This window comes from Carcharhinus amblyrhynchos, chromosome 29 (genome assembly GCF_965287045.1).
Source record: "Carcharhinus amblyrhynchos chromosome 29, sCarAmb.v2.hapA, whole genome shotgun sequence".
In the NCBI taxonomy this organism is placed as follows: Eukaryota; Metazoa; Chordata; class Chondrichthyes; order Carcharhiniformes; family Carcharhinidae; genus Carcharhinus; species Carcharhinus amblyrhynchos.
In genome coordinates, this window is record NC_137352.1 from 34,285,294 (window position 1) to 34,298,532 (window position 13,239).

At 41.6% G+C, this 13,239-nt stretch overlaps 1 protein-coding gene across 6 annotated transcripts in view; it reads right to left on the reverse strand.

Moving 5' to 3' along the window:
- The window catches only part of prdm10 (PR domain containing 10), a 151,054-nt gene that overhangs the window by 111,526 nt on the left and 26,289 nt on the right, over positions 1-13,239 (reverse strand). For 3 of the 6 annotated variants that reach the window (XM_080214528.1, XM_080214524.1, XM_080214529.1), the window contains exons 2-3: positions 7,616-7,775; positions 3,248-3,412 (exon numbers count right to left, since the gene is read on the reverse strand). In XM_080214528.1, the coding sequence (XP_080070654.1) occupies positions 3,248-3,412; positions 7,616-7,684 (234 nt within the window). In that variant the 5' untranslated portion in view covers positions 7,685-7,775. Of the gene's footprint in view, positions 1-3,247; positions 3,413-7,615; positions 7,779-8,273; positions 8,385-13,239 lie in introns of all 6 variants that reach the window. The other 3 variants (XM_080214526.1, XM_080214525.1, XM_080214527.1) reach the window with 3 other exon arrangements.

Genomic DNA, 13,239 nt, shown 5'->3' on the forward strand with positions numbered 1-13,239 from the left:
TTAACATTTAAGAAAAACTTGGACAGGTTCATGGATGAGAGGGGTGTGGAGGGATATGGTTCAAGTGCAGGTCAGTGGGACTAGGCAAAAAAAATGGTTCGGCACAGGCAAGAAGGGCCAAAAAGCCTGTTTCTGTGTTGTAATTTTCTATGGTTCTAAGACTGATGATAACCTGTCGATGTTGAACTTAACACCAGATCTTCCAAATTTACCATTACCTCCAACACACTCCACTCTGGCCAGGACCAGTAGCATCACACACTGAGAAAAACTTCACATGTTGCAAATTCATCTGTATCAAAGGTTTGCATTTCCTCCTGGCCAAATGTGAAACATTTACCCAATAGATCCTGGTTGCTGAAGGGATACAATTACGATCTTCCACCAATGTGCAATGTAATAACTGGATGGTATGTGAAGGTATATGGGACACCCATTTGGGTGCAAAGTGTTTCCTTACCCATTACTACTACCCCCCCAACAACCCCAGGATCGTGGCTCAGGAACATAGGAACAGGAGTAGGCCATTTGGCCCGTCAAGCCTCCTCGGCATTGAAGCAAACTACGGCTGATCATTTTTCTCCCACTATCCCCATGTCCCTTGATGTCATTAGTATTTAACCGATTTCTGTCTTGAACACGCTCAATGATTGAGCTTTCACAGCCCACCGGGGTCGAGAATTTCAAAGATTCACCACCCTCTCTCTACTTTGCAGGAACCTTGTCAGAATTTTGAAAGATTATCACCAGTGCATCTGCTATCTTGACAGCCACCTTCTTCAACACTGTGGAGTGTACCTCATCTTAAAATAACAAAGAAAACTCCTGTTCCAGGGGTTTCATCAGCCTTCGATCCATTTTTTTTTGAGGACTACCTATTTATTAATACTAATTTATTTCAGTTCCTTTTTTTCTTAAGTCCCTTGGTTCCTTTGTTTTACTGCATCTTGCTCCATGGAGACAAACAGAAAGGAACTATTTTAGTTCACCACCTTTTCCTTGTTTTCCAGCCTAAAATCTCTTGTCTCCACCAGTTATGGACCATACATTTATTCTTACAAATCTTTTTCTTTTCACATCCATAAAGAGTCTTTTATAGTCCGCCTTCATGTTTCTCACTAACTGGCACTCCTACTGTCTTCTCTAAGTCTTTTGGTCCTCCTTTGCTGGATTCTAAACTGTTCCCAATCCTCGAGCTTTGCTGACAAGCCACTTCTTTGATTTAATGCAATCTTTAACTCCTTTTGTTAGCCATGGTTGACTTTTCTTTCCTGTTGGGTTTTTGCGTCTTAGAGGAATGTAGTTTGCTGCAGACCATGCAGTACTTCTTTAAATACAGGCCAATGTATCTTAAGAATTTTCCCAATCCACCACAGCCACCTTGCTCCTCATTTCCTCTTTACTGCCTTGGTTCGGATTTAAGAGCCCATTTTCAGAAAAAAACAACATACTTTCAAGCTTAACGTAAAATTCTAACATATTATGGTCACTGATTCCTAAAGACTCCTTTACAGCAAGGTTATGAATTAGCTCTTTCTCATTGCAGAATCTTAAATTCTGCAATAATTCACAATTAATTCTCAAATAACCTAATTCCACGTGAGTCTTTAAAATACTTCCGCAAAAACCCATCTCTTACACTCTCCAGGAATTCAAAGCTAATTAGGTTTACTGGTCTATATGTAAATTAAAGTCACCTTTTATTACTGTATTACCCAAATTGCACATAGCTCTAATTTCCTGACTTACTGTGACATTTTGGTGGCCTATAAACAGATTCTACATCTTGACCCTTCACTCATTTACTGATCTCACCCCTTATTAACAGCATTACCCCACCTCTTTTTCCTTTTTGCTCATCCTGCTTAAAGCAAGAATAGCCTTCAATATTCAGTTATAATTAACACAGAAAATGCAGGTCTGGCAGAGTCTTTACAGAGAAACAGACTTAACATTTGTGACCTAAATGACCCTTCTATAGATATATACAAAAGGTGAACTCTGTTTCTCTCCACATATATTATTATTATTATTTAAAAGGCGAAAAGCTGCAACACGCTACAGTGCAGAGGGACCTGGCAGATGGAGTATAATGTTAGCAAGTGTGAGGTTATCCACTCTGGCAGAAATAATAGTAGGAGGGATTACTACTTAAAGGGCGAAAAGCTGCAGCATGCTACGGTGCAGAGGGACCTGGGGGTCCTTGTGCACGAGTCGCAAAAACCCAGTCTGCAGGTGCAGCAGGTGATCAAGAAGGCGAATGGAATGTTGGCCTTGATAGCGAGGGGGATTGAATATAAAAGCAGGGAGGTCTTGCAACTGTACAGGGCACTGGTGAGGCCGCAGCTGGAGTACTGTGTGCAGTTTTGGTTGCTGCATTTGCGAAAGGATATATTGGCCTTGGAGGGAGTGCAGAGGAGGTTCACTAGGCTGATACCAGAGATGAGACACGAAATAGACTAGGTCTGTACTCGTTGGAGTTTAGAAGGCTGGGGGGGGGGGGAATCTTAGAGACATACAAGATAATGAAGGGGATGGATAAGGTAGAAGTAGAGAGATTCTTCCCACTTAGAAAGGATAGCAGGACTAGAGGACACCACCTCAAGATAAGGGGGGTTGGCGGTGGGGGTGGGGTGCAGTTTAGATCAGAGTTGAGGAGGAACTTCTTCATTCAAAGGGTGGTGAATCTCTGGAATTCTTTGCCCATTGAAGTGGTGGAGGCTGCCTCACTAAATATATTTAAGTCATGGGTAGATAGGTTTTTGATAGACAGGGGAATTAAGGGTTATGGGGAGAAAGCCGGAAAGTGGAACTGATCCACTTCAGATCAGCCATGATCTTACTGAATGGCAGGGCAGGCTTGAGGGGCTAGATGGCCCACTCCTGCTCCTATTTCTTATGTTATATTCACAGATGCTGCAAGGCTTGTTGAGGTTATCCAGCATTCTCTATTTTTATTTCAGATCTCTAGTTATTCAATTCCCAGTCTCAGTCACCCCGTAACAACATCTCCAGAATGGAAATTAAATCACATCTATTAGTGCCTTGTTAGAAACAGTGGCTTGAATTAGAAGAACAATGAAAATCACAGTACAGGAGCAGGCCCTTTGGACCTCCGGACCTCCAGGCCTGCACCGACCTTGCTGCCCGACTAATTAGTCTCCTTTCAAAGGCCCAGCAAAAAAATAATGAAATGAACTTTCAGAACCACAACTGTTCAACCCCAGTGAGTGAAATGACCACATACCTGTGCTCCATCTGTTTGGTGAATGTACACCAGGGTATGTTCCGCCCCATCCACAGAAGTGTAAGATGTTCCATCTGCTGTGTAAACCACTTGCTGCGACGGTCGATCCTGTTCATCTGTGTAGACAATCTGAGCAACTGTATTGCTCTCCGGAACAAAATGTACCTAGGGGAGGAACACATCTGGTCAAGGACAAGTGTGGCACCAGAAACAATCAAAGGAACCTCAGATCAGCACACAGCTCAACCTACTCATTCTTATACCACAAATCCAAATCAATTCCTCATTGGCACCCTAAAACAGAAGACAAGTGCTGTCCCCAACAAAACCCCCGGGCGGTTAAAAGGGAGAATTGTTGCTTTAAGACAATATATGTCAAGGATATTTATTTTGCTTCTTTTAGATACTCCAGGTTTGTCCATGCTCCATTCAGTGATGTGTCTGAACTCCATGCCAATTGCATCAAAACCACAAGGATTGGACATTCTAAAGCCTGACTGAAACTGTCGATTAGTGCTAATTAAGATTGCGCTTGACTCTGGGGTCACGATCATTAGACTTGCTCAAACTTCTTTTATATTGCACATTTACAGCCAGAGAGGGAAGATTGAATTTTTACTGAAGTCAGTCACAGAAGAAAGCTATCAGCGCCATTGTCCAATTTCATTTTTACAGTTCACAATGAACTGTTACCTGTGGCAGGCAGGGGGGAAGAGGGGGGCCGACAGTGGAGCCATCTTCCGAAGTCATCAGGCAAAAGACAGAAAAAAGAAAGCAAGGCAGAGTCATTTAATAAGCTTTCTAGATCCTGCTCAGAGGGCTGTTAAAACACTGAAGCTCTTTGTTTGCTGATTCTGCTGGTCCACTTGGATTTGTTTTTTATTTTCCCCCAGTCTATACATTTCTTCTACAACTGATAACATTCCCAAAGAGGAGACTGATGTGGGAAGAGAAGGATGAATAAAGAAAGGCTCGGTGTACACTGAAGCTCCATTCTCTCCAGCCCCTCTCAGGAATGGCACTGGGAATTCATCCAAGCAGATACATTTACCTACAGCCCTGACATTCTCACTTAGTCTCCATGATAATATCCCTGGCCAGTTGTGGAGACTTGAAACACAGTTAACAAGGAGAGATAGACACAAGGCACAAACAGCTCTTGTTACAAAGTGAAGTTGTGCAACAACTGAAATTATAGCAACAAATCATTGCAGTTAATTCTTGTTAGAAGCTGCGTTTCAACAATGTAATTATTTCAATCACATTTCTCTACAGGTCGCTTTTTGCTCATCAGTGTAGGGATATCAGTGCTGATGAATAGAAAAATTTGGTTTCAATGTTCTGTATCTGCAGAGCACTTAGGTACAAAGAATTCTGGAAAAGCAGCATCTGTAGACAGAGAACAAAGTTAATGTTTCAAGATCTTTTAACTCTTCATCAGAACTAAAAATAGGAAGAAATGCATTCAATATTAAACTGTAGCTGAGAGAGACTGCAACGAAGAACAAGGCAGATGCTGTGTGCATGTGAAGTTTGGCAGAGGGGATGGGTTAGATATTTGAAAAAAAATCCTTGAAATGGATGAGAAAGCTTGCAATCTGGAGTTGAACTCAATGTTGAGTCCTGAGGCTGCAGTGGGTCCAATCAGAAGATAAGGTGCTGCTTTTCCAGCTTAACAGGCCAAGCATTTTAACAGGCCAAGGGCGGACATGAGAACAAGGTGCTGAGTTAAAATGGCAAGTGACAGAATGCTTACAGAGGAACGGGGAGCAGATGTAGGCAAATTTAGCCCTTTGAGTCTGCTCTGCCATTCAATCGCATCACAGCTGATCTCTCCCTGGTCTCAAATCCAGCTATTCCTCATAGCCCCTTATCACTTTTTGTTATCAGAAAGATATCTATCTCTTACACACTGAGTGAAGGTGTCCCACAAAGCAGTTACCCAGTCCGCGTTTCGACTCTCCAATATAAATGAGATGACATTGGGAGCAGCAAATAGAACAAACCAAACCGAAGCAAGTGCTTAACCTGAAAGGAGTGTTTAGGCCCCCAAATGGTGAGGAGGTGGAAAGAGGCAGGTGGTTCATTTTCTACGGTTACATGGGAAGGTGCAGTGGGAAGGGGATGAGGAATTGGGCGTGATGGAAGAGTGGACCAGGATGTCAGAGAGAGAGTGGTCCCTGTGGAATGCTGATGGTGGAGACATGAACTAAAGTGAGGGGGAAACGTATTAGATATTAAACTGTAGCTGTGAGAGATTGCATGTTGCAATCTTAAAGAGATAGATGGCTTGGTTAGGTGGTGTTAGAGGGGCGGTTAAAAGGGAGAGTTGTTGCATTAAGGCAATATATGTGTAGGATATTTATTTTGCTTCTTTTAGATACTCCAGGTTTGTCCATACTCCATTCAATGCTGTGTCTGAACTCTATGCCAATTGCATTAAAACCACAATCACTGGGGTATTCGAGAGCCTGACTGAGATTGTCAATTAGTCCAAATTAAGAGTGTGCTTCACTTTGGGGTCATGATCATTAGACTTGCTCAAATTTCTTTCATATTACATACCTACAACCAGAGTGAGATCGAGTTTTTATTTAAGTCAGTCATAGAAATGGGCCAGCATCTTTCTCCATTTACATTTTTCTAGTATTTTACAAAATTAGGGGATACATAATTCATATGCTCAGGACACTTGGAGCTAACCCAATAACTTCAAATGGGAAGTTGAGGCATATTCAGGTTTTGGGGATGTACTGGGTGGTTAGATAGGGAAGAACCTCAGGTCAGAAAGTCTGGCAGCATAACCTTAAATTGAGAGCTAAGCTGTTCAGGAATGAGGTCACTTCTTCACAAAATCAAGTCTGCTCCCAAAAAGCTGCTCAAATCGGTCAACAGAAAATATCAAAATTGAGATTGATCAGGTTTTTTTTTTGTCATGAAAGGGTGACAATGGTGTGGTTCAATGGTGTAAAGGTACAGATTAGCCATCTTATCATTGAATGGAAGAACAAATTTAGGGGCTGAATCTCCTACTCTTCTGTTTCTATTAAAAGTGATAATTCACCAACTATCTTTCCATTCTTGCTGAACATTCATGGCTGAACTTTCTGACTTAATGAACTCATTTTTATTCAACTTTCAACAAACAGTCAAAGCGTAAATCAATGAGTGGCCTAGTCAATGCTTTTCAAGGATGAGAGATATCAAAAAGAGAGAAAATTAAGGTAGCACAATTAATTAATGAGGTGTCCTCTGTTTTCAGTTATTTATCAGGTTTCATGATAACGTGTGGTAAATTGGAGTAAATTTTTTTAAACCTTTTTACACAGCAAATTGTTACAATCGAGAATCATCATGAATAAAGACAATAGAAGCAGATTCAATAGCGACCTGTAAGGATTGGATAAAAACTTACTTATGAAAATTTATGGGGAGTGAACTCGAGAATGATATTAATTGGATGGCCTGAACAAAGAAGTAGCATAGATGTTACAGGCTAAATGGTTTATTTCTGAATATGTACATGCAGTGTTTTATTTCAATGCTGTATGGGATCTGCAGAACCAGAGCTCAGTATTCAGAGAAATAACGTGTTCTCTCCAAATGAATGAGAAGAGTTCCAATAAATCCTCCTATCAAAGAAAACCCAAGAATTCAGGAACTAAAACACGAGGTCAAATCATGGAATTCCACACATTATAAAACGGAATTGAATACAGTCAGTTATCACTGACCATTAGCTGGAGACTGCACTGAATACATAACTGGTGGGTAGTGTAACAGGAGGCAACATTTGATTCTGGTCACAATTCATTGGAAGGAGTGGTGTGCCATGGTGGCACAGTGGTTACCACTGCTGCCTCACAGTGCCAGTGTCCCAGGTTTGATTCCCAGCTTGAATCAGTGTGTGTGGAGTTTGCACATTCTCCCCATGTCTGTGTCGGTTTTCCCTGGGTGCTCTGGTTTCCTCCCACAGTCTGAAAGACGTGCTGATTAGGTGCATTGACCTGAACAGGCGTCAGTGTGGCAACTAGGGGAATTTCAAAGTAACTTCATTGTGGTATTAATGTAAGCCTAACTTGTGACTAATGAATAAACTTCAAAAAAGAAAAACAGGTGGTGTATTGAACTTGTATATTTCTTTCTTCCCTTACTCCGGCTCTCATCTTTCCTTCCTCTCAGTTCTCTCTTCCTCATGTTGCCTGCATTTCCACATAGCACGCCATATGCCCAAAGTGTTTCCCTGAAGGGTGGGCACTAATTATACAGCAGAATAATCTGTCTAAACATGAGATCAGAGGATTTGAGTACGGCATAGAGAAAGTGATTCTCATCTCAACGAGAAAAGATCAGGAAGGCTCCACTTACCTGAGCAGGTGGCTGATCTTGTTCAGATGGTGCTCCCCAGACTGGAGGATCCTCAGTCTTTGACTCCATGCCTGAAGCCCTGAGGAATCTCGTCAGCAACAGCCTCAGCAAGCCATTTATTGCCTTCACATGTTTACTTCAGACAGAGAAACAGCTTAATCTGCTGAAAAAAGCAACACAATGACAGCAAACCTGAGCAGAGCTAAAACTGTTCAACATGTTATCCAAAACACCTTGGAACAAAAAGCTAAGCAGAGTGGGCAGCCCTCAACAAAGAACTGCAAGATTTCAATGTACATCCCAAGTTCAAGCCATTTCTTTCGATGCTTCACAAGTTAAAAACAGAACATGCTGTTCATGCTGAGCAGGTTATGCCTGCATCTGGGGAGAAAGTTAGCTTTTTAGGTCTGCGATCCTTTAATCAGAAGTGGAAAATCCTGGAGAGAAGTGCAGAATTTCTGGGAAATCCCTTCCTTGAAGAGGTTCTGCTCTTCTCTCCAATTAGAATTCCCAGTTCTTATGAACGGTCATAGACCTGAACTCATTTTTTTTCTCCACAGATGCTGGCATAACCAGCATTTCCTGCTTTTAATTTCAGCTTTTCAGCACCTGCAGTATTCTACTTCAACTGATGTTTTTAACCATGGATGAAACTTACTCTGATACCGAACAGTTAAACCCAGTAGCCGGTAAGCTTCAATGGACATCACCAGTCTCACCAAACAGACTGCCCTTTTCATCGGTTTGAATCTATCTTCAGGAAAAGATTCTATAGTAAAAAGGAGTAAATATTCACATAACTGAGATTTGTATGCAAAGTATTCTCACAACACCAGGATAAAATCCAGCAGGTTTATTTGATAGCACAAGCTTTCGGAGCACTGCTTCTTCATCAGGTGAAGAAGAAGCAGCGCTCCAAAAGTTCGTGCTACCAAATGAACCTGCTGGATTTTATCCTGGTGTTGTGAGAATACTGACTGTGCCTACCTCAGTCCAATGACGGCAACTCCACAAGATGAGATTTGTATCTAAAATGGCCCACTTAAATCACAATTTCCTAATGTTTAATACTTAATGCTTACGGGCAAATAGGAAGTGCCATCATCAACCTCAGTTCTTCCTTACCTACTGCATCCAACAGTCCGACACAAACCCACACAGTCCTTCAGACAACCTGTATCCACTCCTACACAGAACCTCACCCAACACACACCCACCCATTACTCAAACACGCAATTCCCTCCTACACCACAGACCCCCTACTCTCCTCCAAGCCCATATATACACACACACACACACACACACACACACCCGTCACCACTCCTATGCACTAATCCATCTGCTCCAACAGAAGCACCTCCCTCCTCCATTCTGACACATGCACCCTACTCCTCCAGACCCCACCCTCAGCTCCTTTGCACGCTCACCCTGACACCCACATCACCACCCCAAATCTGACACCATTCCATACCCTGTCATGTACACACTCCCCCCATATACATTTACACTTCCCACACCACACCACCCCCACCCCTTTATATACATCATTATTAAGGATAGCTTTTTAATCACAGAATAATTAACTGAATTTCATTTCCCTAATTGGCATGATGGGATTTAAATTCCTTGTCAGGATCATTCAGTCACAGGTATCTGAATTAGCAGCAGCAAAAGGCCACTGGCCCCCTGGAGTCTACTCCACCATTCAATAGGACAATCGGATTTTAAACTTTAAATTCATATTCCTACCTACACCCAATAACCTTTCACCTCTTAGCAAAAATCTATTTATCTTTGCCTTTAAAAATATTCAAAGATTCTGTTTCCACTGTCCTTTGAGACAGAGTTCCAGAGATTCCTGACACTCAGAGAAAATTTCTCATCTGTTTTAAAGAGGCAACCCCTTATTTTTAAACAGAGACTCCTAATTCCGGATTTTCCAACAAGAAGAAACATTCTCTCCAAATCCACCCCGTCAATACTCCTCAGGATCGTATGTTTCAATCAAGTCACCTCTCGCTCACCTAAATTCCAGTGGATACAAGCCTAACCAGTTCAACATTTCCTCAAATAATCTGCCTATCCTAAATATTAGTCTGGTAAACAAAGAACACGAGTACAGCATAGGAACAGGCCCTTCGGCCCTCCAAGCCTGCACCAATCATACATCTGCCAAAATTAAAACCATATGCACTGCCAAGCAAGGTGGTGGATGCAGACATGCTGGGATCGTTTAAGACTTATTTGGATAGCCACATGAACAGACTGGGAATGGAGCATACAAACGAATGGTCTAGTTGGACGCATGAGCGGCGCAGGCTTGGAGGGCCGAAGGGCCTGTTTCCTGTGCAGTATTATTCTTTGTTCTCTTTGGACGCACTTACGGAGTCTGTAGCCTTCCATGCCCATCCTATTCGTGTATTTGTCTAGTTGCTCCTTAAATGCTGTTATCGTACCTGCTCCCACCCCCTCCCCAGGCAGCGTGTTCCAAACAGTCACCACCATCTGTGTAAAAAACTTACCTCGCACATTTCCTCTAAACAATTCTCCACACACCTTCATCTTTGTTCCCTAGTAAACCTTCTCCGAACTGCTTCCAATGCATTTACATTCTTCCTTAAATAATGTGACCAAGTGGTCTCACCAATGCCTTACACAACTGAAGCATAAACTCCCTACTTTTCATTCTAATCTTTCTGCATCTGATTCATGCACTAGGACACCCAAATCCCTCAAACAGTCAGGTTTTTAGATCACTAATCCAGTCATACAACCACCATTTTCTTTCTCTTGCTGCATGGTCACCTCTGGAAGCCACGTATAATCTATTCTTGTCCTGCAATGGATCATGTTGCATGTCCAATATCTAATGTTGGATAAGAAGAAATTTCTTGCAACAAAATATTGGGAAGCTGTCCCTTCCAAAACCCCAATTCCCGAGCAATCGAGTCCATTTCATCCTTAGCCACTGCCCAAGTTTGAAGCAGAGAATTTTTAATCTTGACATCCTATTTAACATTAAGCTGAGCTTCCAATGCAGTATCATAGAATAGAACCACCGAGAATAGTTCCAACATAGCAGGTGGTCATTTGGTCCATCATGTCCGCGTTGGCTCTCTGAAAGACGTTTCAGCCTGTTCAGCCAGTCTCCCCATAGCCCTACATATTCTCACTTTTCTCAAATCAATCCAACTCTCCCTTGAATGCTTCAGCTGAATCAGCCCCTCACCATACTCTTTAGTGCATTCCAGACCCTAACCATTGGCTAAGTGATCTTCTTCTTGTGTCACTTCGTGTGCTTTTGCAATTACCTTAAATCTGTGCCCCCAATTCTCAACCTTTCCAACAAGTCTCTCAGCTTATCTGTGACAGAGTTGCAACAATTACCAAAGGCAAGGTAAAATTGAAATGAGAGATAAAAGCAGGAGCTAAAATTGTAATGGAATTTGGAATGTGGAATGTAAAGCTATTGTTAATATAGAAAAATCACAGCTCAAGTTAGCTAAGATTCAGTAGCAGACGAAGCTGCTTAAATTGGAAAGCATTGGAAAAAAAAAACAAAAACTCTAATCGAAAGTGAGAAAAGAAAACACAAACTCTAGAAGGAAAAGGAAATGAAAAAACAAACTTCAGGAGGAAAAAGAGAAAAAAAGAGCACAGCAAACGAAAATTAAAAACTTAAATACTGAACTTGAAATTGAACAGCAGAGAAAAGAGACAGAGACCGGGAGCGTCAAGGAGATAATAAGTCAGACAATATGATTTGAATAAAAGAGTGGCTTTGCTTACTTGAAGAATGAAGAACCGGTGGTTTGGACATTAGTTCAAATCCACCTCCAAGTTTTGACTTTGCAAAGGATATTTGCTTAATGTGTAACACTGAAGATGAAAGATATTTTACCTCGTTTGAAAAGATTGTTGCTGTTACTGTGGCACAGGAAACATGGATTTTGATGCTGCAAAGTGTTTTAGTAGAAGACTGTTCAACTATTTCAGATTATTGCTAAAACAAAAAGACATAATGTCTAAGCTTTTCATCTTGCACTCATCTGAACAGCTCACAAGAATTTTCCAGCAGAAATAGGGGTACAACATTTTATGCTGCCTGAGAAGGGTGTGTTTGGTTGGCAAATGGTGATTGGTGGGTGTTGCCATGGAGAATGTAGCATGGAACAGTTAAATGCCCAACTTTGGTAAAATTCAAATTTAAATCAGGAAGGTCAACTCTCAATTGGTCAAGACATTGCCCTCTGTACTGTTCAGCTATGCACAACAGGCAAAGTACTGATTATATCTTATCAGCCAGTGCTTGCAAAACTTAAAACGTGAAATGTGATTGGACAACACCTGCTAAACAATCCTGATTGTGTTAAGAATTTCAATGAAAAATTATTAATCTGTTTAAGATCATCAATTCAGGCTCATGGTGTGGCTCACTTTCATGCAGGCCAGAAGCTACACATATTCATATACAGGGCTCTGTCCCTTACAGAGGAAAGGAACATGTAAACACACTGCACATTTCCAATTAAACAAAATCTTGCAACAGTCATTCCCTGTTCATTCCATGGGGCATTTTCTTGATCACTCAGCCTGCCCAGTTTGAATTTGAACAAAACTGGGCAGTTAATTGTTCCATGCAGTAGTCTCAGGCAATGACTCCACCAGAATCCACTTACCAACCAATCAGCACTCTATTCCCATGCAGTATAAATTGTTGCTGCCCTGTTGCCCACAGTAATTTATTGCAAACTATCTTGATGGATGCAAGACAAAAAGCTCTGATAGAACATTTCTTTTCAGTAATACTCAAGCGCTGCACCATTATCTTCAGCATGAGAGACAATGAGAAATGTGGTACTTAAGGCTGGTTCCCAAGACATATCAAGGAACAAAGAAAATTACAGCACAGGAACAGGCCCTTTGGCCCTCCAAGCCTACACCGACTGAACTAAAAGCCCCCACCCTTCCATCCCTCTATTCCCATCCTATTCATGTATTTGTCAAGACGCCCCTTAAAGCCACTAACGTGTCTGCTTCCACTACACCCCCAACAGCAAGTTCCAGGCACCCACCACCCTCTGTTTATAAAACATAGCTGAGATTAATTTTTATTAATATTTTCGACAGTCAAAAAGATACAAACCAGACATTTGTAGAATATGCAAAAAAAGAGATGATATGGCATTGTTCAGTGAAATTGGACAGTTGAAAATCTGAGAGAGCGATGATCCTGGAAGAATTTAGAAACAGTACTACAGTGGCTAAGTTCACTTGGAGGACAGGAATGATTTTAAAATAAGGGAAGCGCCAGGTTTAACCAATGGATATGAAATTCCATATGGATAGCCAGGAAGCATTAAATTTCCATTTAGGAAGCCACAAGGAATTGTAAATTTGGAAAAGATTCTGGCTTTAAGGGGAAGATTAAGGGTATTATAATTAATAAGGTTGGGTATCGCTGGTTAGGCCAATATTTATTACCCACTCTTGAAGACCCTTGAGAAGGTGGTGGCGAGCTGCCATTTTGAACCTATGCAGCTCATGTGCTGTAGGTGTACCCACAGTGCTGTTAGGGAGAGAGTTACAAGGTTCTGATCAACAGTGAAGGAACAGCAACATAT